Source organism: Trematomus bernacchii, unplaced genomic scaffold, assembly GCF_902827165.1.
Source record: "Trematomus bernacchii unplaced genomic scaffold, fTreBer1.1, whole genome shotgun sequence".
Taxonomy (NCBI): domain Eukaryota; kingdom Metazoa; phylum Chordata; class Actinopteri; order Perciformes; family Nototheniidae; genus Trematomus; species Trematomus bernacchii.
In genome coordinates, this window is record NW_022987857.1 from 112841 (window position 1) to 137700 (window position 24860).

The window sequence follows — 24860 nt, forward strand, 5'->3', positions numbered from 1 at the left end:
TTGTTGATCCATAACTGGATACTTTTTATATACTTATTGTAATTACTCTGGCTGATGTAGAATTACAAGACACTCTAATGTCATTTGTTTCGGTCCTTGTGGTGTGTGTGATTGTGCTGGCTGGGGGATCTAAAGTCTGTATTGAGTTCTGCTCTACCAATATCCCTTGAATCTAGATATTGATTACCCCATCGGTCACCTACCAAAGGTAAGAAGGGTTACAAACGCTGTTGTTTATCAATTGAAATTCCTGATTATTTTTATATAATTGTTTTTTGTCTGAGGCTGGTTAAGATCAAGGCGCCACTGAATTCCTCTTGTCACAAATTACGTTCGTCAAGGGACCATGTAACATTTGTGATATTGGGCTATATAAATAAACATTGATTGATTGATTGATTGATTGATTGATTGATAGGTAATGGGTAACTACTGTTTTTGATGCATTACTTTGCTTGAGGGGACACAAAGTGCTTAAGGAACGGTAAGGTAATCATTAGGTAATGGGTAACTACTATGTTTGTATGCGTTACTTGAGTTTACCGTAGCCAAACGGCCTAAGTAATGCTAAGGTAAGTAATGATGACTTAAGCAGTAGCACGTGAGTCGGATCCACCTCCACCAGTCGATCCAGCGTGGGACCCAAGCCAGCCGGAGATGGCAGGTTTAAAAGTGCCCTGCTGCAGCGGACCATTGCTTCAATCGCAGTCACTCAGGAACTCAAAGGCGGCTGTGGCTCAGTGGGTGGTGTGCTGGACTTCGAATCAGGGGATAGCAAGTTCGAGTCCCTCTGCAGTCCGCATGTCGTTGTGTCCCTGAGACACTTCACCCCAAAGTGCTCCTGTGGGGATTGTCCACAGAACTGAATGTAAGTCGCTTTGGATAAAAGCGTCTAACAAATGACATGTAATGTAACTCCTCATTAACTAACCATTAAAGAATGATCAATGCAGTACCCCCCAGTCTGTTTACCAGTAACTAACCATCAGTTCTTCAATCGCAGTCACTTTTCATTAACTAACAATTAACTATCTAGTCGTTCCTTATTCACTACTCAGTAACTAAGCACATTTTGTGAACCTTATTGTAAAGTGTTACCCATCAAGACTTGTGACTCAGACTCGAACACAGGTCATGATGACTCTGACTCGACTCGGACACTCCTTGGCTGACTCGGACTCGGACTTGGACTCGGACTCGACTCTCCCTAGGTGACTCAGACTTGGACGCCCCCTTTGTAGCTGCTGGTCACGCCCCCTTTGTAGCTGCTGGCCACGCCCCCTTTGTAGCCACATGCTGCAGAGAGAAGCAGAAACTCAGCTAAATGCTGCCGTGATGAAACTCCATATCATGTTCCAAACCACATGAAGGATTCTCTCTGAAACAGTATGGAGCTCAAACACTTTCTCTCTCAGGTTTACCACAAGGTGACTTCCTTTTGATTTCCTGCTTCTTCACACATGCTCTCTCCAGCACAGGTTAGCTCTGAGTGTTAGCATGCTAATGTGAACACAGACCATATTACTTATAATCATATTGCGGGGGGGGGGGGCTGTAAAGAGAGACTGAACAAATCCACAATGTGTGTGAACAGGTAAGTCCGGCTTGAACCCTCAACAGAGAGTCTGTGTGTAGTTCTCCAACGATAATGTGAATACGTTTTGGGGTTCATTTCATTTTCAAAGCACTGCCATTAAACATGCTACACTCAGGAACCAATGAGCAAACACACCTGAGCATAAACACCTGACTGCGTTAGTGTTGACTCTCAGCACTAGAAGAAGACTGAGGACTAGCAGGAAGAGGGGGAGGTGTAGGAGTTGATGACCTCTTGCCTTTGACCAGTGTAGTGTTATCAACAGCTCCCGGAAACGTAAGTTCTAACATTACACTAGATAGTCAACTAGAATGCTTTTCAGCCATAAACCTTGAACAATTGAATTCAATGATTCTCTTCCATCAACGTGTATCTTAGGCCCGATTCCAACTAAGCTGTTAAAGGACGTTTTTCCATTAATTAGCACTTCTTTATTAAATATGATGAATATGTCTTTATTATCAGGCTATGTTCCACAATCATTCAAAGTAGCAGTGATAAAACCGCTTCTTAAAAAGCACAACCTCGATCCAGAGGTTTCAGCCAACTATAGACGTATTTCTAATCTTCCGTTCCTCTCAAAGATTCTTGAGAAAGCAGTCTCAAAACAGTTGTGTGATTACTTAAAGGTCCCATGTCATGGCCATTTCTACTGATCATAGTTCCATTGTTGAGGTCTACTAGAATAGATGTACATTGTTCAATGTTCCAAACTCACATTGGTTTCTCATACAGCCTCTCTGTATAGCATGTGTATTCACTCTCTGTCCTACACGGCTTGTTGGAGCTCCTGAGGTTACAATGGATAGAATTTAAAGTTTTTCTTCTCGCCTACAAAGCCCTTAATGGGCAGGCGCCATCTTACCTTAAAGAACTCATTATACCCTACTGGCCTACTAGGGCATTGCGTTCCTAGAATGCAGGGTTGTTGGTTGTTCCTAGAGTCTCTAAAAGTACAATGGGAGCCAGAGCCTTTTCTTATCAAGCTCCACTTTTGTGGAATCAGCTTCCAGTTTGTGTTCGGGCGGCAGACAGCCTATCTGTTTTTAAGAGTGCGCTTAAGACCTTCCTTTTTGATAAAGCTTATAGTTAGGGCTGATTAGATTCAGCCCCTAGTTTAGCTGCTATAGGCTTAGACTGTCGGGGGACACCTTACTTCTTCCTTCTCTCTGTCTGTACCTGTGTACTCTCATGTTCCCAATAACACAGCTTCCCCACATCTCTCTTTGGTGTCTATCTACGCCGGGATCTTGAGTCGTGGCTGATCCTGTTGCTGTGGTCCTGAGTCCTGGATCGCGAGCCCTGGATCGCGATCCCTGGATCCTGAGTCGTGGCTGATTCTGTTGCTGTGGTCCTGAGTCCTAGATCCTGAGTCCTGAGTTTGTGATATTGGGCTATAAACATTGATTGATTGATGTAGGAGTTGTTCTCAGCATGGAGGTGGAGCGTCTGGGGGCTCTCCTGCAGGACTGTGACCCCCCCACAGGGAGCGTCTGGGGGCTCTCCTGCAGGACTGTGACCCCCCCACAGGGAGCGTCTGGAGGCTCTCCTGCAGGACTGTGACCCCCCACAGGGAGCGTCTAGGGGCTCTCCTGCAGGACTGTGACCCCCCACAGGGAGCGTCTGGAGGCTCTCCTGCAGGACTGTGACCCCCCACAGGGAGCGTCTGGAGGCTCTCCTGCAGGACTGTGACCCCACAGGGAGCGTCTGGGGGCTCTCCTGCAGGACTGTGACCCCCCACAGGGAGCGTCTGGGGGCTCTCCTGCAGGACTGTGACCCCCCACAGGGAGCGTCTGGGGGCTCTCCTGCAGGACTGTGACCCCACAGGGAGCGTCTGGGGGCTCTCCTGCAGGACTGTGACCCCCCACAGGGAGCGTCTGGGGGCTCTCCTGCAGGACTGTGACCCCCCACAGGGAGCGTCTGGGGGCTCTCCTGCAGGACTGTGACCCCCCACAGGGAGCGTCTGGGGGCTCTCCTGCAGGACTGTGACCCCCCACAGGGAGCGTCTGGGGGCTCTCCTGCAGGACTGTGACCCCCCACAGGGAGCGTCTGGGGGCTCTCCTGCAGGACTGTGACCCCCCACAGGGAGCGTCTGGGGGCTCTCCTGCAGGACTGTGACCCTCACTGTACTGTATTCGATAGAGAGCATATTGGTGTTACTCTAGCTGTGCATGTTAGCGGTGGAAAGCTTCCACAGTATCTCTGTGTTTCTGTAGTGCAGGATTCTCTACAACATTTGGAGCAGAAGTTTGGTTTTGGCAGTGGTGGGGGCTCAGGGCCAGCAAGGCCTTCTCTGCTGGCCTCATCACTCTCCCCTGACTGACCTATTAATATAGTTTTTTCATCAACATGTAGTCAATTATTTGCAATAGTCTATTCTCTTCATCTCAAAGACATCTGCCTGAGAACTTCAGAATCAACAGTGCGGGCTCTTGTAGCTTAAAATAAATGGATCACCAATCAGATTTTGAGTTGGCGACACCAAGGTTTTGCACACACACACACACACACACACACACACACACACACACACACACACACAACACACACACACACACACACACACACACACACACACACACAAACCACACACACACACACACACACACACACACACACACACACACACACACACACACACGAAAGTGAGCACAGGGAGTCCTTCCTTTTCAACAACAGTTCACTTTATTAACAACAGTTCCATCATATGTAAACTCACATTAGATAGTTATAACAACTTACCAATAAGAACTCAGCCGTTGCTTTTTCATGTCCAAAGTGAGGTTGGGATGACATCAAACTAAAGAAAGTCTCAAGTGAAGCAACTGTATCAGTAACATGGAAATACTGCCCGGTCAGTTCTGATATATGAAATATACAGTAGGCTCTGAGGGGACGAAGCCACTCTGCTAGAACAAGGTGTAAACAGTAGTAAATGAAGAACCTATTGATAACACAGGGAAGTGTTATTGAAGCGGCCAAAATCCTAAAAAATATAAGAATGAAATATAACTCAAAGCAAAGTGCCGCTGAGGCGGCCGTCAGCAAATCTTACGCATGGGTAAAAATAAAGGTCAGAGCAAAAGTCATTTTTGTGCAATTTATTATCTTGCTGGCACAATATACAAGCTCAATCTTTTCTCTGTCTGTTCTAACCCGATGATAAAAAACCATAGGCCTACCGGCTGCGCGCTCCACCCCCACCTGTTTCCCAAATGCATAATGACCAGGTCTCCCCTCCCCCGTGCTCTGACTGGTAGCTTGCTAGTGATGCGTCTTACAGCACTGACAGGACCTTTGTTACTCTTTAGAGATTTAAAAACTGACTGAGGGAATCTTTCCGATCATCAGTCACTTCGGCCTCATCACGTGTCTCATCAGATGTAGCTCGGTCATCCATCTGTAGTCTGAAACACTGCGGCTGATTGGTTGTGTGCGTCCTCATGTGTATCTTTAACCTGTTGAGCCCCGAGCCTGTTTTTCAGGTCTCAGGCTCGAACATGACGTTCCCAGAACAAATGACTATATCTTCACTTCTTTTTTTGTCATTTTTAGTAAGGCTTTGCTTTATTGAAAGATGTGCAAATGCAATATGTATTACACATTAAACATTTGTACGTGAGAAAATGGATTCAAACGAAAGAAAAAATATGAACAGATACCCAAATGTACTTCAAAGTCTATTATATTTAGATTTGGACAACAATGCAGCTCTCTGAGACCGAAGGTATGCAAGGCTTTGATACACAGATCATAGTAAGAATAACAAAAAAGGAATGAGACAGGACAAATAAAACAACAAAATCAAAAACTAAAGGCTCTGAGTCTAAGTCCATTATTGATAACGTAAGGAAAAAATAGAAATCAAACAATGTGTATAAAAGGAACAAAAAGACCAAATAAAAACATAGCACTTTGAACACCGCAGGTCCACCACCCTGTTCAGAGACATCCGGCATGTCCAGCTCCCGTATATACCTGGAGAAGGGGTCCCACATCTTGTGGAATGTCCCCAGGGGGCCCCTCACTATGCACCTTATCTAACCCCTAACCCTATATCTTCACTTCTAAAAGGGGAAAATTAATAACCTTTTTTCTCAAAGCAATGATAAACCTGTGAGTTGGATGTAGAAGAGTCAGAATCAATATAGATTTTTTTATTTTGTAAATTATAGTGTCCGTCCAAAAAAAAAATTACTTATAGTGAAAACTACCCTTGAATGATGGGTTAGTAGACTAAAAGCTTGAGGAATCCAACCTATAACATATAATAAGTACCCTGTATCAAGATTGATGCAAAACAAGTGAAATGTTACCTTTTTAGAGAGGTTTAGCAAAAAGAAACCACTTCTGGGGTCATTTGGGTGGATTTGACCTCCCTGGCTCCCCTTGGTCGATTTTGATGATTGACACCTCTTTTGAACCGTTAGAGCCAATGGAATCGAGGGGAAGTCTCACATACACATACACGTTACCAAATAAGGAGTGAGAGTGACGCGTAGCCAGAATACACAAAACAGGAAGCTGTCATACACTCTGGAAGCTATCATTAGCAGCTAATATGAAAAGTCCGTTTTTGAATTTTTTTTATCAAAAAAAAATTCAAAGTGACAGACACATTGGATTAACCTATGGATTAACCTTCAGACGCGTTTTTCTCGTTTTAATGCCATTGAACACAACTTTAGATCAGAATAACAGCTAAGGTGAGCATATCTCCGTGTTTTGCTACCGAAAGCTACGTCGTGTGTTGTCTGTATTTGCTTCCCCTGTCGCGAGTTCTGATCGCTCAGTGATGATACTTATATTTCTAGAATCTGTGGAATCTCAGCTTGCTAGCAAAGCTTGTTTGTGCAGATCCGATAAGTAATAAAGTATTTATACCTAGAGTTTTGTGCTAAGTGCGTCAGCATTTTTTCGCTCAGGGCTCATTTAGACGCTTCTTGTGAGACTTGTGTTTTGTTTTGGTAAAAATGGTTCATATCGTCAGTTAGCTGAGTTTCTTACATTTTAAGAAGCCCTGAGACACAGTTTCGTGAACAGGTTAATCTACATCTCACTGTAAATTATTTTTTGCAACTGAGCAACTGTCTGGTTTCTCTCCTGTATGAAGTCTCATGTGTTTAGTTAAACTATTAACCTGTGTAAATGATTTCTTACAGACTGAGCAGCCATATGGTTTCTCTCCTGTATGAACTCTCATGTGAATTGTTAAATGTCCCTTTAGTGTAAAATATTTCTTACAGACTGAGCAGCTGTATGGTTTGTCTCCTGTATGGGTTTTAATGTGTGAATCTAAATGTCCACTACATTTAAAATATTTCTTACAGACTGAGCAGCTGTATGGCTTCTCTCCTGTATGAACTCTCGCGTGAGTCTTTAAACTAGATCTCGCTGTAAAAGATTTCTCACAGACTGAACAGCTGAATGGTTTCTCTCCAGTATGAACTGCCATGTGGTAGTTTAAACTAGATCTCCTTGTAAAAGATTTCATACAGACTGAGCAGCTGTATGGTTTCTCTCCTGTGTGGATTCTCATGTGTATATTCAGACTTGACTTGCGGGAAACATTTTTCCCACACTGAGAGCATCTATAGCGCTTCTCTCCAGCACTACGCCTTGAATCACTGACAGGGTCTTGTTTATCTTCCTGAGAGTTTGAACCTGACTGACGTTCTCCGGTCTCACTCCAACTAGCACTGTCTTCAGTGTCGTCAGAAGAGTCTCCAGGGTTGTCCTCAGTCTCTGGTTGTAAATGTCTCTCTGGATCTGAGTTCCTGGCTGGTTCTGGTCCTCCACAGTCCTCTCCATCAGCTTCTGTTTCCATGTGTTCAGTTTGTCTTTGATGAAGCTGAGAGGACTGAGGTTTCTCTTCATCATCTTCACTCTTCACAGGGACAGAAGTGAATGTGGACTTGGTGATATCAGCCTCCTCCAGCCCTTGAAGCTGCTCTCCCTCCTGACTGATCCAGAGTTCCTCCTGTTCCTCTTTAATGTGTGGGGGGGGCTCTGGGTCCTCCTGGTCCAGACTGGAGCTCCACTCCTGCTGCTCAGGGGGAACCTCTTCTTTAACCACCAGCTGCTGGACGTCTGCAGGAAACAGGAAGCACAGTCAGAAAAACTGTGAAACTAATCACCTTTACAAGTTGAGTAGTGTTGCAGCCCTAATCAATGCCTTTGTTTATATACTTGCATACCTCTTCCAGTTCAGCCAGATTGTAAACTATGAATTCTTTTGGGGATCAATCACAGCTACTCTGCGCCTATAGGATGGAAATGCTCCTCTAGTAGTTAAAGTCCTGCATTCAGACCTTATTTAAGTAAAAGTATGCAAGTATTATCAGAAAAGTGTACTTCAACCTCTAAAGTAGAAGTATTGATAGAGCAGTTAAATGTTTCCTCAGTGTTTTCTTTTTATAAAGGAAGTTTCTTGGTTATTGTGTCTGTTGCACAGACTGAGAGGCTCTGATAACTACAGCTCAGACTGAGAGAAATAACTAAAGCTCAGACTGAGAGGCTCTGATAACTACAGCTCAGACTGAGAGAAATAACTAAAGCTCAGACTGAGAGGCTCTGATAACTACAGCTCAGACTGAGAGGCTCTGATAACTACAGCTCAGACTGAGAGGCCCTGATAACTACAGCTCAGACTGAGAGAGATAACTACAGCTCAGACTGAAAGTCTCTGATAACTACAGCTCAGACTGAGAGGCTCTGATAACTACAGCTCAGACTGAGAGGCTCTGATAACTACAGCTCAGACTGAGATGCTCTGATAACTACAGCTCAGACTGAGAGGCTCTGATAACTACAGCTCAGACTGAGAGGCCCTGATAACTACAGCTCAGACTGAGAGGCTCTGATAACTACAGCTCAGACTGAGAGGCTCTGATAACTACAGCTCAGATTGAGAGGCTCTGATAACTACAGCTCAGACTGAGAGGCCCTGAAAACTACAGCTCAGATTGAGAGGCTCTGATAACTACAGCTCAGACTGAGAGGCTCTGATAACTACAGCTCAGACTGAGAGGCTCTGATAACTACAGCTCAGACTGAGAGGCTCTGATAACTACAGCTCAGACTGAGAGGCTCTGATAACTACAGCTCAGACTGAGAGGCTCTGATAACTACAGCTCAGACTGAGAGGCTCTGATAACTACAGCTCAGATTGAGAGGCTCTGATAACTACAGCTCAGATTGAGAGGCTCTGATAACTACAGCTCAGACTGAGAGGCTCTGATAACTACAGCTCACACTGAGAGGCTCTGATAACTACAGCTCACACTGAGAGGCTCTGATAACTACAGCTCAGACTGAGAGAGATAACTACAGCTCAGACTGAGAGGCTCTGATTTTCATTTCATTTCAAACCTTTATTTATCCAGGTTGTATCCCATTGAGATCATTGACCTCTTTTTCAAGGGAGACCTGCTCAAGTAGGTTCCACATGAAACATTAAAAACATAAACAGAACAACAAAAGGACATCATACAGTAGCATTACAGGGATTACAAATTACATACTATCCACATGCACAGGTACCAACAGCTTCCGAGTAGCTTCCGAGTAGCATCCAACCGAGCTTTAAAAACATTTAGTGGCACCAGATTGCTCAGTTTCCATTTTAATTGCAGACTGTTCCAAGACAGAGGAGCTGCACATCTAAATGCTATTTTCCCTAAGACAGTCCTAGCAGTTGGCACATTTAATAAAACCACAGCATCTCAGGCAGTAGCCACTTACAATTCGCCGTGAGATCAGGGAGCAGATGTAGGATGGAAGTTTCCCTAACATGGCTTTATATATAAAAATGTACCAGTGACTGAGCCTCCGTACAGTTAGTGAAGGCAGACCAGCCCTTGCATACAGGGTACAGTGATGGGTTAATGCTTTACAGTTTGCCACAAATCTCAGTGCACTGTGATACGCAGCATCTAACTTGACCAGGCAATGGGCAGGTGCATTCATATAGACCAGATCACCATAGTCCAGCACAGGTCAAAAGGTCACAGAGCCTTTTCCTGGTCTCAAGCCAGAAACAGGACTTGTTCCTGTAGAAGAAACCTAGTCTAACCCTCAGTTTGTTAAGCAGGTTATTGACATGACGTTTAAAAGTGAGACAGTCATCAAGCCAGATACCTAGGTATTTGTAACAGGTAACCACTTCGAGTACTTTTCCTTGCGTAGTTAAAATATCTAAAACAGTCTCTGGTGTCTTTTCAGCTTTTGAAAAGAGCATTACCTTGGTTTTATCAACATTTAAAAGAAGCTTTAGTTCAGAGAGCTGAGTCTGAATAATGTCAAAAGCAGTTTGCAATTCAACAACAGCCTCCTTAATGGAGGGACCTGCACAGTACATCACGGTGTCATCCGCATAAAAATGTAAGGTTGCTCCATCGACATTTTCACCTAAACTATTGATGTAGATGGAGAATAAAAGTGGACCTGAAACAGAACCTTGAGGAACACCATTAGTAATGTTTAACCACTCAGAAGACAGCCCATCAAAGTGAACACATTGGGACCTTTCAGAGAGTCACAAACCACCCCACTGCATGGCTGGATAAGCCAATACTGAGTAGCCTCTGCTTTAAGATGCGATGATCGACGGTATCAAACGCTTTGGAAAGATCAATAAATAGAGCTGCACAGCTCTGCTTATTATCTAAGATACTTGTAATGTCATTCACCACTTTCATTGTGGCAGTGATGGTGCTATGTTGCTTTCTGAAGCCTGACTGATGTTTAGACAGGATGTCATGTTTACATAGAAACACCTTTACCTGCTCACTCACTAGGCGTTCAAGAACCTTAGCCAGAACTGACCATTTAGAGATTGGCCTATAATTATTTAAAACAGTTGCCTCCCCTCCTTTCAGCAAAGGCAGGACATACGCTGACTTCCACAGTTTTGGAATTGTGTTTGTGCTGAGGGAGAGGTTAAAAAGAGTAGTGAGAGGTGGCTATCTTTAAAAAGAAAGGCTCTACGTTGTCCGGGCCGGCCGGTTTCTTAGGATCTAACTTGGTTAAAGCTTCATGAACAACATTTACAGTAAAAGGAGTAAAACTGAAAGGGTTTTCCAAAACACGTTTTTCAGAGTCACAGACTGTGGTGTTCACAGAAGCAGAGTTAGTCACAGAATCAAACAGAGAGCCACAGGACACAAAATGCTCATTAAAACAATTTAACATAGTAGCCCTGTCCGATATAGAGCCAGATGCTGTGGTAATGCACGGAGGTAGCTCATTACGGATCTCACCGGTGGATAGCGATTTTATGGCTTTCCAAAATTTCCTAGGATTATTTAGGTTTTCTGTAGTAACTGACAAATAGTACTTAGACTTAGCACTTTTGACCTGTGAAGTGAAGCTATTTCTTAGCTGCCTAAAACGCAGCCATTCTACCTCTGAGCCTGATTTCCTAGCCTTTGCCCAGGCCTTGTTTCTCTCATGTAGGAGACTGGACAGTTCAGCAGGAAACCAAGGAGTGTCTCGTCCCTTTACTCTAAAAGTACGTAGGGGTGCATGTCTATCTACAATTTCCATAAAACCAAGATAAAAATAAGACCATGCAGTTTCAACATCAGCACACAGATCGATTTTTCCCCAATCAAACCCAAACAGATCATGAACAAAACCCTGCTCCACAAAATGTTTTATGTGTCTCTTAATAATAATACGGGGTTTAACCTTTAACCTTTAACCTGATAACTACAGCTCAGACTGAGAGGCTCTGATATCTACAGCTCAGACTGAGAGGCTGATAACTACAGCTCAGACTGAGAGGCTCTGATAACTACAGCTCAGACTGAGAGGCCCTGATAACTACAGCTCAGACTGAGAGAGATAACTACAGCTCAGACTGAGAGGCTCTGATACCTACAGCTCAGACTGAGAGGCTCTGATACCTACAGCTCAGACTGAGAGGCTCTGAAAACTACAGCTCAGATTGAGAGGCTCTGATAACTACAGCTCAGACTGAGAGAGATGACTGAGAGGCCCTGATAACTACAGCTCAGACTGAGAGGCTCTGAAAACTACAGCTCAGATTGAGAGGCTCTGGTAACTACAGCTCAGACTGAGAGAGATGACTGAGAGGCCCTGATAACTACAGCTCAGACTGAGAGGCTCTGAAAACTACAGCTCAGATTGAGAGGCTCTGATAACTACAGCTCAGATTGAGAGGCTCTGATAACTACAGCTCAGACTGAGAGGCTCTGATAACTACAGCTCAGACTGAGAGGCTGATAACTACAGCTCAGACTGAGAGGCTCTGATAACTACAGCTCAGACCGAGAGACTCTGATAACTACAGCTCAGACTGAGAGGCTCTGATAACTACAGCTCAGACTGAGATGCTCTGATAACTACAGCTCAGACTGAAAGGCTCTGATAACTACAGCTCAGACTGAGAGGCTCTGATAACTACAGCTCAGACTGAGAGGCTCTGATAACTACAGCTCAGACTGAGAGGCTCTGATAACTACAGCTCAGACTGAGAGGCTCTGATAACTACAGCTCAGACTGAGAGGCTCTGATAACTACAGCTCAGACTGAGAGGCTCTAATAACTACAGCTCAGACTGAGAGGCTCTGATAACTACAGCTCAGACTGAGAGGCTCTGATAACTACAGTTCAGTGGGTCTCAAACGGTTTGGTCAACATTAAAGTAAACAAACATTTCCAAGGCACACATTGTTAATGTTATTATAGTAATACAAAAACAACAATATAAATAATAACAGGTGGTAAATCATTCCAGTGTAGGACAGTAAAGCTAAAATATAGTTTAAAAGGTGAGTGATGAGTAAAGTATGCATACAGAAGAAGGAAGCATGCTGAATATGTGAAGATAGACTTTAAAAGGCGTTTGCTAGCGAGGAAATGGGGCTGGGGGTTTCTGTGTCACAGAGACCTAAAAGAAGAGCAGCAGCAGAGAGAGAGGGGACAGACCTGCTCTGTGGACCTGGAGCTGAGGCTGGAGCGCCTCGGACAGCAGCTTCCGGTGTCTCTCGAGCTCCTGTCTGGATCGAGAGAGCTCCTCCTCGTACTCTGATATCGCTCTCTCAAACAGAACAAAGACGTCCTCAGCTGCTGCAGAGAGGCGCTGCTTCACCAGCGAGAGCAGCACGGCACTCATGTTCACACACACACACACACACACACACACACACACACACACACACACACACACACACACACACACACACACACACACACACACACACACACACACACACACACACACACACACACACACACACACACACACACACACACACACACACACACACACACACACACACACACACACGATGATCAGAGCACACACACACACACACGACGATCAGAGCTCACACACACACACACGATGATCAGAGCGCACACACACACACACGATGATCAGCTGGTCACACACACTTTCTCACGAACACAAACCCGACGAGACACCACGTGGTCCCTCCTCTTCCGCTTCTTCTTGTTTAATGGGGGGGGGGGGTACATTACCGCCCCCTGGTGTGCTGGCGTGTGAGCACAGGTCATGGGAAATAGTGAGCTACAAGGAAGAAGGTAAGTAAGTAAGTAACACTGTATTTATAGAGCACCCTTCTCAACACGGATGTAGAAAGTGCTTTACAGTGCACAGGACCAGGGGCGGATCTAGACACATATTCATGGGGTGGCAGGAGATTCTGAGCGGTGGCATCCCCTGGCAGAAGTATATGCTGATTTAATCGCAGTCATATCAATCAATGTTAACTTGGAAAGCCACAATATTAATATTTTAACTCAATAACATTAGGTGACATTATTGTGGCACATCAGTAAAGCCTTAAATATAAATATATAAGGTGGCAGACATCATTTAATGCATTTTAACTGAACAATAACTGAATGAGTTTGTTTCACTCTTAGACCAGCAGGGGAACCACATCTATGCAGACTGCTGCTATAGGTACATTCATTAACTGTCTCATCGATGTTTGTCTGAATGAATATGATATTATTAACAATCATATTATTCCTATCAGCTGTCATTCACTGTTATGATTCACATATTCATTTATTATTAAATAAACTATAGTTTTTGGAGGAGTTCATGAAAGTTAATAAAGAGAGGATAGAAAGAATCGATTACAGGAGTAGAGAGTATGAGAAGTAGAGAGAGACAAGATTTAGAAGAATGAGTAGTAGTAATAACCTTAGTTTTAAATATAAGATCCAAGTTTTTAGGATTTAAGTGAAAGAGCAAGAATCAAAAGGTAGGTGAAGAGGCACAGCGTATCTACGTCAATGCACTCTCATTAGATTATTATATCAGCTATAAGCTTTATCAAAAAGGAAGGTCGTAAGCGTACTCTTAAAACGGATAGGCTGTCGGCCGCCCGAACACAAACTGGAAGCTGATTCCACAAAAGTTGAGCTTGATAAGAGAAGGCTAGAAGGCCAGAGAGAAGAAGTGAGTTTTTAGAGTGGATTTAAAACCCCTAGGGTCTGGGCCGACCTCACATGGAGGGGCAGAGTGTTCCAGAGCCTAGGGCCAGCTGCTGAGAAGGCTCGGTGCCCTCGGGTTTTGAGCCTGGTCTTGGGCACTACCAGCAGCAGCTGGTCAGCAGACCTTAAAGCTCTGGCTGGGGTGTAGCGCTGGAGGAGTTCAGCTATATAGGCCGGAGCCAGCCCATTTAGTGCTTTGAAAACAAATAAAAGGATTTTAAAATCAATTCTGAACCGAACTGGAAGCCAGTGTAGTGAGGCCAGAATAGGGGTGATGTGGTCGCACTTTTTGTGGCCAGTCAGAAGACGTGCAGCTGCGTTCTGGACTAGCTGCAGGCGTTTAATTGAGGCCTGGTCCATACCCACATACAGAGCGTTGCAATAGTCCAGTCTTGAGGTAACAAAGGCGTTAATAACCCTTTCTAAGTCATTAAAAGATAAATACGACTTGGTTTTGGCCAATAGTCGTATTTAAAAAAAGCAGGTCTTGACTACGGTGCTGACCTGCTTATCAAATTTAAAAGTGCTAGTGAAGGTCACTCCAAGGTTCATGACCGAGGGGAGGATGTTTTTATTGAGAGACCCCAGAATATCAACCGGAGAGGCTGGAGGTTGCGGTCCAAAAAGGATGACCTCAGTCTTGCTCTCGTTGAGGTTGAGGAAGTTTTTGCTCAGCCAGGATTTTATCTCTGTTAAGCAGTCCATCAGCTGCTGTAGTGAGTGTTTGACATTTGCTTTGAGAGGCAGATAGATCTGTACATCATCGGCGTAGCAGTGGAAGGGAATATTGTGTTTAGTGAGAATTGAACCTAGGGGCAGTATGTACAGTAGAAAAATGATGGGGCCCAGAATCGAGCCTTGGGGAACCCCACAGGTAAGAGGGGCTTTGGCAGAGGAGAAGGCACCTAGCTGTACCGAGAAGCTACGGTCTGTCAGGTAGGACCTGAACCATGCAAGGGCAGAGCCTGTGATGCCAGCGGACTGTTCAAGCCGTGACAACAGGATGCTATGGTCCACAGTGTCAAAGGCAGCTGTTAGGTCTAACAGCACCAAGACAGCTGGGCTACCTGAGTCGGCGGCTAGGAGCAGATCATTAAAAACTCTTAAAAGGGCTGTTTCAGTGCTGTGCATGGGTTTGAAGCCAGACTGGAACTTTTCATGGATTCCATGGATGGTTAAAAAAGACTGCAGCTGGGCGTAGACTACTCGCTCCAGGGCTTTTGATAAAAGAGGTAGCTGGGAGATGGGCCTAAAATTTGCGAGAATGGAGGGGTCGAGATTTTTCTTTTTAAGTAGTGGCTTAACCACGGCAGTCTGTATTTATATAGATATACAGTCTGTATTTATAAAGATATACAGTCTGTATTTATAAAGATATACAGTCTGTATTTATAAAGATATACAGTCTGTATTTATATAGATGTACATCAGTGCTGCTCGGTGTGGAGACGTTGTTAGCTAACCCTGTTCACCACATGGTGGAGTTCATGGTTCTAAAGTGCCGTCCTTTTTACCCGCCGAGGGAGTTAAAGAGATTCTCCTGGTGGCTGTTTATATCCCCCCAAACCCCAGCAACAAGGGTAGAGAGGAGGCACTCAGCGAACTGTACCGAGCCATCAGTGATCAGCAGACAGCACACCCACACGGCCTTCTCATCGTAGCTGGAGACCTCAACCACGCTAACTTAAAAACTGGGCTGCCTCACATATATCAGCATGTTGTTTTTCCAGCCAGGGAAAACAACACATTAGACCTGGTCTATACCAACATCAAGGGAGCATACAAGGCGTCCCCCCTCCCCCACATCGGCCTCCACCTCACTGTTCTGCTGGAACCGGCCTACAGACGCAGGGTAAAAGCCACCAAACCGGTTTCCAAACAGGTTCGGGTGTGGTCAGAGGACAGCACAGCTGCACTCAGAGACTGCTTTGACACTACAGACTGGGACATGTTCAAGCAGGCAGCCACATACAACCATCACACCAACATACAGTAATACACAGAGACAGTCACGGGCTACATCACCAAATGCATTGACGATGTGACCCACATCAGATCCATCACCATCAGGGCCAACCAGAAGCCATGGCTGACAGGAGAGGTCCACGGGCTGCTGAGGGCCCGCTGCCTTTAGAGAGGGCAATCCAGCTGGTCTCAGAGCAGCCAGGGCCGACCTGTCCCATGGCATCAGGAAAGCAAAACAAGAATACACCAGGAAAATTACAGGACATTTGATAGATAGCAGGGACTCATGCAGCCTGTGGCAGGGCATCAGGACCATCACGGACTACAATCCTCCACCACAGACCTGCGACAGTCTCACCTCTGCTGAACAACCTCAACGGCTTCTTTGCACACTTTGAAGCAGAGAACAGCACACCTGCGCAGAAAACCCTCCTCTCCCTCTCTCCCTTCTCTCCCCTGACCTCTCCACCCTGCCTCCCACCTTTCCCCCCTGCCCCCTGGACTTTAACCCCCACACACACACACACACACACACACACACACACACACACACACACACACACACACACACACACACCCTTCCCTCATCCAGCACCAGTCACTCTCTACTCCTCTCCGCTGCTACTGCACTGTAACTGTACTTCAACATCGTTATTTTGCTCCAAGGAATACGTTGCACTAATGTCACATTCATGTTTCTGTTGATTGTGTTTTTGGTTTTAAATATATGTATTACCTAGTACTTATACGTACTTATTACTACTCTTTAGTTTTTATACCCCTTTTATCTAGGCCCTTTTTGTATCTTGTTATATGTGTATATGTCACACTGTGTGACAGCGAGAAACGGTATTTCTAATGTTCTGTATGTATAACACGTGTGGAATACTTGAGAATGAAGCTGACTTGAGTCTGTATTTATAAAGATATACAGACTGTATTTATAAAGACTTGCAGAGAAATGTACGATTGTTCTCAGCGGACAGTGAACGCCTCATGGACTTCTGAAGGCGCGTTGCCATGGTGACGCAGAGACACACAAACCGGCTGGACGCTCCGACGAGTCTACCGGAGAAAACACAAGGAGTTTACCGGAGAAAACACAAGGAGTTTACCGGAGAAAAGACACGGACTTTACCGGAGAAAAGACACGGAGTCTACCGGAGAAAAGACACGGAGTCTACCGGAGAAAAGACACGGAGTTTACCGGAGAAAAGACACGGAGTCTACCGGAGAAAAGACACGGAGTTTACCGGAGAAAAGACACGGAGTTTACCGGAGAAAAGACACGGAGTCTACCGGAGAAAAGACACGGACTTTACCGGAGAAAACACAAGGAGTTTACCGGAGAAAACACAAGGAGTTTACCGGGGAAAAGACACGGACTTTACCGGAGAAAACACAAGGAGTTTACCGGAGAAAACACAAGGAGTTTACCGGAGAAAACACAAGGAGTTTACCGGAGAAAACACACGGAGTCTACCGGAGAAAAGACACGGAGTTTACCGGAGAAAAGACACGGAGTTTACCGGAGAAAAGACACGGAGTTTACCGGAGAAAAGACACGGAGTTTACCGGAGAAAAGACACGGAGTTTACCGGCTGTTAATAGACTGGCGGAGAGATCAGAACAGAGAAACACATTAACTGGGGAACAGGTTCAGCGAGAAACACACGGTATATTCCCGGTATATTCCCGGTATATTCCCGGTATATTCCCGGTATATTCCCGGTATATTCCCGGTAGATACCGGCAGGATGTGTGAGAGCAGAGCGGTTCCGAGCGGGAAGGTGTACCGACAGCTGTTTGACGCTCAGGTGGGTCACCTGTTTACACCTGGGAAACTAGAAGTACTCAGGTCTTGTACTTTAGTCAAAGTAGAAGTACTCAGATCTTGTACTTTAGTCAAAGTAAAAGTACTCAGATCTTGTACTTTAGTCAAAGTAAAAGTACTCAGATATTGTACTTTAGTTGTGTTTGATTGGTTGGAGGCTCTGAGCTCTGATTGGCTGGCTGTGTGTTCTATAGGTCCAGCTGTCCAGGTCTCTGCTGGCTGGACGGAGAGACACAGACTGTCTGTCTGCTGAGGACAGCAACACAACCAGCAGGTACACACACAGAAACACACACAGTAACACACACAGAAACACACACAGCAACACACACAGCAACACACACAGCAACACACACAGAAACACACACAGCAACACACACAGAAACACACACAGCAACACACACAGCAACACACACAGCAACACACACAGAAACACACACAGCAACACACACAGCAACACACACAGCAACACACACAGAAACACACACAGCAACACACACAGAAACACACACAGCAACACACACAGCAACACACACAGCAACACACACAGAAACACACACAGCAACACACACAGAAACACACACAGAAACACACACAGCAACACACACAGCAACACACACAGCAACACACACAGAAACACACACAGCAACACACACAGAAACACACACAGAAACACACACAGCAACACACACAGCAACACACACAGCAACACACACAGAAACACACACAGAAACACACACAGCAACACACACAGAAACACACACAGAAACACACACAGTAACACACACAGCAACACACACAGTAACACACACAGAAACACACACAGAAACACACACAGAAACACACACAGCAACACACACAGAAACACACACAGTAACACACACAGAAACACACACAGAAACACACACAGAAACACACACAGTAACACACACAGAAACACACACAGTAACACACACAGAAACACACACAGTAACACACACAGAAACACACACAGAAACACACACAGAAACACACACAGTAACACACACAGAAACACACACAGTAACACACACAGAAACACACACAGAAACACACACAGAAACACACACAGAAACACACACAGCAACACACACAGAAACACACACAGAAACACACACAGTAACACACACAGCAACACACACAGTAACACACACAGAAACACACACAGAAACACACACAGCAACACACACAGAAACACACACAGCAACACACACAGAAACACACACAATGTATCCATCTGTTTGTTTATTTTATTCTCTGTCTGTCTGCTTGTCTGCCTGTCTGTCTGCCTGTCTGTCTGTCTGCCTGTCTGTCTGTCTGTCTGTCTGCCTGTCTGCGTGTCTGTCTGTCTGTCCCTCTGCCTGTCTCTCTGTCCCTCTGCCTGTCTGTCTGTCTGTCTGCCTGTCTCTCTGTCTGTCTGTCTGTCTGCCTGTCTGCGTGTCTGTCTCTCTGTCCCTCTGCCTGTCTGTCTGTCTGTCTGCCTGTCTCTCTGTCTGTCTGTCTGTCTGTCTGTCTGTCTGTCTGTCTGCCTGTCTGTCTGTCTGTCTGCCTGTCTGTCTGTCTGCCTGTCTGTCTGTCTGTCTGCCTGTCTGTCTGTCTGTCTGCCTGTCTGCGTGTCTGTCTGCCTGTCTGTCTGTCTGTCTGCCTGTCTCTCTGTCTGCCTGTCTGTCTGCCTGTCTGTCTGTCTGTCTGCCTGTCTGTCTGTCTGCCTGTCTGCCTGTCTGTCTGTCTGTCTGTCTGTCTGTCTGTCTGTCTGTCTCTCTGTCTGCCTGTCTGTCTGCCTGTCTGTCTGTCTGTCTGCCTGTCTGTCTGTCTGCCTGTCTGTCTGCCTGTCTGCCTGTCTGTCTGTCTGTCTGTCTGTCTGTCTCTCTGTCTGTCTGTCTGTCTGTCTGCCTGTCTGCGTGTCTGTCTGTCTGTCTGTCTGCCTGTCTGCGTGTCTGTCTCTCTGTCCCTCTGCCTGTCTGTCTGTCTGCCTGTCTCTCTGTCTGCCTGTCTGCCTGTCTGTCTGTCTGTCTGTCTGTCTGCCTGTCTGCGTGTCTGTCTGTCTGTCCCTCTGTCTGTCTCTCTGTCCCTCTGCCTGTCTGTCTGTCTGCCTGTCTCTCTGTCTGCCTGTCTGTCTGTCTGTCTGTCTGTCTGCGTGTCTGTCTGTCTGTCTGTCTGTCTGTCTGTCTGTCTGTCTGTCTGTCTGTCTGTCCCTCTGTCTGTCTCTCTGTCCCTCTGTCTGTCTGTCTGTCTGCCTGTATGTCTGTCTGTCCCTCTGTCTGTCTCTCTGTCCCTCTGTCTGTCTGTCTCTCTGTCTCTCTGTCTATCTGCCTGTCTGTCTGCCTGTCTATCTGCCTGTCTGTCTGCCTGTCTGTCTGCGTGTCTGTCTGTCTGTCTCTCTGTCCCTCTGTCTGTCTGTCTGTCTGTCAGGATGTTGTGTCCTCTCTCCAGCAGGGGGCAGCAGGTGGATGATGAAGATGATGAAGACGTTGAAGATGTCAGCAGACTACCTGACTCTGTGGGTTCGTATCTTATTACATCATCATATATCCTCCCAAAAACCACACCTGTTCCGTGTCAGCCAATCACAGCTGTAGCTCTGGCTCTCTCTCTCCCTCAGTGGTCAATTTCCCGAGCTCTGACATCATCGAACGACTGACGGAGAAAAAAAGTCAAAAACACAAAGAAGCTCTGAAACAGCTGGAGACCGAGCTCACACACCTCACACAGGTAAATACTACCATAACACACCTGACACAGGTAAATACTATCATAACACACCTCACACAGGTAAATACTACCATAACACACCTCACACAGGTAAACACTACCATAACACACCTGACACAGGTAAATACTACCATAACACACCTGACACAGGTAAACACTACCATAACACACCTGACACAGGTAAACACTACCATAACACACCTGACACAGGTAAATACTACCATAACACACCTCACACAGGTAAATACTACCATAACACACCTGACACAGGTAAATACTATCATAACACACCTCACACAGGTACATACTACCATAACACACCTGACACAGGTAAACACTACCATAACCCACCTGACACAGGTAAACACTACCATAACACACCTGACAGGTAAATCCTACCATAACACACCTGACACAGGTAAACACTACCATAACACACCTGACACAGGTAAACACTACCATAACACACCTGACACAGGTAAACACTATCATAACACACCTGACACAGGTAAACACTACCATAACACACCTGACAGGTAAATCCTACCATAACACACCTGACACAGGTAAATACTATCATAACACACCTCACACAGGTAAACACTATCATAACACACCTGACAGGTAAATCCTACCATAACACACCTGACACAGGTAAACACTACCATAACACACCTGACACAGGTAAACACTATCATAACACACCTCACACAGGTAAACACTACCATAACACACCTGACAGGTAAATCCTACCATAACACACCTGACACAGGTAAACACTACCATAACACACCTGACACAGGTAAATACTACCATAACACACCTGACACAGGTAAATACTACCATAACACACCTGACACAGGTACATCCTACCATAACACACCTGACACAGGTAAATACTACCATAACACACCTCACACAGGTAAATACTACCATAACACACCTGACACAGGTAAATACTACCATAACACACCTGACACAGGTAAATACTACCATAACACACCTGACACAGGTACATCCTACCATAACACACCTGACACAGGTAAATACTACCATAACACACCTGACACAGGTACATCCTACCATAACACACCTCACACAGGTAAATACTACCATAACACACCTGACACAGGTAAATACTACCATAACACACCTGACACAGGTAAACACTACCATAACACACCTGACAGGTAAATCCTACCATAACACACCTGACAGGTAAATCCTACCATAACACACCTCACACAGGTAAACACTACCATAACACACCTGACACAGGTAAACACTACCATAACACACCTGACAGGTAAATCCTACCATAACACACCTCACACAGGTAAACACTATCATAACACACCTGACAGGTAAATCCTACCATAACACACCTGACACAGGTAAACACTACCATAACACACCTGACACAGGTAAACACTATCATAACACACCTCACACAGGTAAACACTACCATAACACACCTGACAGGTAAATCCTACCATAACACACCTGACACAGGTAAACACTACCATAACACACCTGACACAGGTAAACACTATCATAACACACCTCACACAGGTAAACACTACCATAACACACCTGACACAGGTAAATACTACCATAACACACCTGACACAGGTAAATACTACCATAACACACCTGACACAGGTACATCCTACCATAACACACCTGACACAGGTAAATACTACCATAACACACCTCACACAGGTAAATACTACCATAACACACCTGACACAGGTAAATACTACCATAACACACCTGACACAGGTACATCCTACCATAACACACCTGACACAGGTAAATACTACCATAACACACCTGACACAGGTAAATACTACCATAACACACCTGACACAGGTACATCCTACCATAACACACCTGACACAGGTACATCCTACCATAACACACCTCACACAGGTAAATACTACCATAACACACCTGACACAGGTACATACTACCATAACACACCTGACACAGGTAAATACTACCATAACACACCTCACACAGGTAAATACTACCATAACACACCTGACACAGGTAAATACTACCATAACACACCTGACACAGGTACATCCTACCATAACACACCTGACACAGGTACATACTACCATAACACACCTGACACAGGTAAACACTACCATAACACACCTCACACAGGTAAATACTACCATAACACACCTCACACAGGTAAATACTACCATAACACACCTCACACAGGTAAATACTACCATAACACACCTCACACAGGTAAATACTACCATTACACACCTCACACAGGTAAATACTACCATAACACACCTCACACAGGTAAATACTACCATAACACACCTGACAGGTAAATCCTACCATAACACACCTGACACAGGTAAACACTATCATAACACACCTCACACAGGTACATCCTACCATAACACACCTGACACAGGTACATCCTACCATAACACACCTGACACAGGTACATCCTACGATAACACACCTGACACAGGTAAATACTACCATAACACACCTGACACAGGTAAATACTACCATAACACACCTGACACAGGTAAATACTACCATAACACACCTGACACAGGTAAATACTACCATAACACACCTGACACAGGTAAATACTACCATAACACACCTGACACAGGTAAATCCTACCATAACACACCTGACACAGGTAAATACTACCATAACACACCTCACACAGGTACATCCTACCATAACACACCTGACACAGGTAAATACTACCATAACACACCTCACACAGGTAAATCCTACCATAACACACCTGACACAGGTAAATACTACCATAACACACCTCACACAGGTAAATCCTACCATAACACACCTGACACAGGTAAATACTACCATAACACACCTGACAGGTAAATCCTACCATAACACACCTGACACAGGTAAATACTACCATAACACACCTGACAGGTAAATCCTACCATAACACACCTGACACAGGTACATCCTACCATAACACACCTGACACAGGTACATACTACCATAACACACCTGACACAGGTAAACACTACCATAACACACCTCACACAGGTACATACTACCATAACACACCTGACACAGGTACATCCTACCATAACACACCTGACACAGGTAAATACTACCATAACACACCTGACACAGGTACATCCTACCATAACACACCTGACACAGGTAAATCCTACCATAACACACCTGACACAGGTACATCCTACCATAACACACCTGACACAGGTACATACTACCATAACACACCTGACAGGTAAATACTACCATAACACACCTGACACAGGTAAACACTACCATAACACACCTCACACAGGTAAATACTACCATAACACACCTCACACAGGTACATACTACCATAACACACCTGACACAGGTACATCCTACCATAACACACCTGACACAGGTAAATACTACCATAACACACCTGACACAGGTAAACACTACCATAACACACCTGACACAGGTACATACTACCATAACACACCTCACACAGGTACATACTACCATAACACACCTGACAGGTAAATACTACCATAACACACCTGACAGGTAAATACTACCATAACACACCTGACACAGGTAAACACTACCATAACACACCTCACACAGGTAAATACTACCATAACACACCTCACACAGGTACATACTACCATAACACACCTGACACAGGTACATCCTACCATAACACACCTGACACAGGTAAATACTACCATAACACACCTGACACAGGTAAACACTACCATAACACACCTGACACAGGTACATACTACCATAACACACCTCACACAGGTACATACTACCATAACACACCTGACACAGGTAAATACTACCATAACACACCTGACACAGGTAAATACTACCATAAAACACCTCACATAGGTAAATACTACCATAACAAAGGTAAATACTACCATGACATACATTGGGTAAGCTGATATAAATCATATAATCTAAACTAATTAACACAATGTGTGTTCAGGTGTGTGAGACTCAGGTGAGGTACGTCAGTGTGGAGCTGCTGTCCTCTCTGCAGGATGTATACCTCAGATTGAAATCCCTGAAGGACAGAATGGAACACCTGGAACATGACAGTGTGCAGGTACGTGAACACCTGGAATGCACTACAGAAATTATAGTCGAACAATTTAACCCATTGTGTGTGTGTGTGTGTGTGTGTGTGTGTGTGTGTGTGTGTGTGTGTGTGTGTGTGTGTGTGTG

The 24860-nt window shown here is 45.0% G+C and overlaps 2 protein-coding genes across 3 annotated transcripts in view; one reads left to right on the forward strand and one right to left on the reverse strand.

The window, feature by feature from the left end:
• Nucleotides 1-6561: 6561 nt before the first annotated feature.
• LOC117469116 (zinc finger protein 32-like) lies at nucleotides 6562-12780 on the reverse strand. Its single transcript, XM_034113494.1, has 2 exons — nucleotides 12551-12780; nucleotides 6562-7687 (listed from the first exon to the last, which is right to left on the reverse strand). Exons 1-2 carry the CDS (start codon nucleotides 12735-12737, stop codon nucleotides 6654-6656), a joined length of 1221 nt encoding a protein of 406 aa, XP_033969385.1. The 5' UTR covers nucleotides 12738-12780; the 3' UTR covers nucleotides 6562-6653.
• Nucleotides 12781-17790: 5010 nt separating this feature from the next.
• The window catches only part of ccdc180 (coiled-coil domain containing 180), a 53220-nt gene continuing 46150 nt past the window's right edge, over nucleotides 17791-24860 (forward strand). For both annotated transcript variants that reach the window (XM_034113495.1, XM_034113496.1), the window contains exons 1-5: nucleotides 17791-17874; nucleotides 18086-18165; nucleotides 20322-20413; nucleotides 20512-20621; nucleotides 24622-24741. In XM_034113495.1, the coding sequence (XP_033969386.1) occupies nucleotides 17815-17874; nucleotides 18086-18165; nucleotides 20322-20413; nucleotides 20512-20621; nucleotides 24622-24741 (462 nt within the window). In that variant the 5' untranslated portion in view covers nucleotides 17791-17814. The remainder of the gene's footprint in view (nucleotides 17875-18085; nucleotides 18166-20321; nucleotides 20414-20511; nucleotides 20622-24621; nucleotides 24742-24860) is intronic.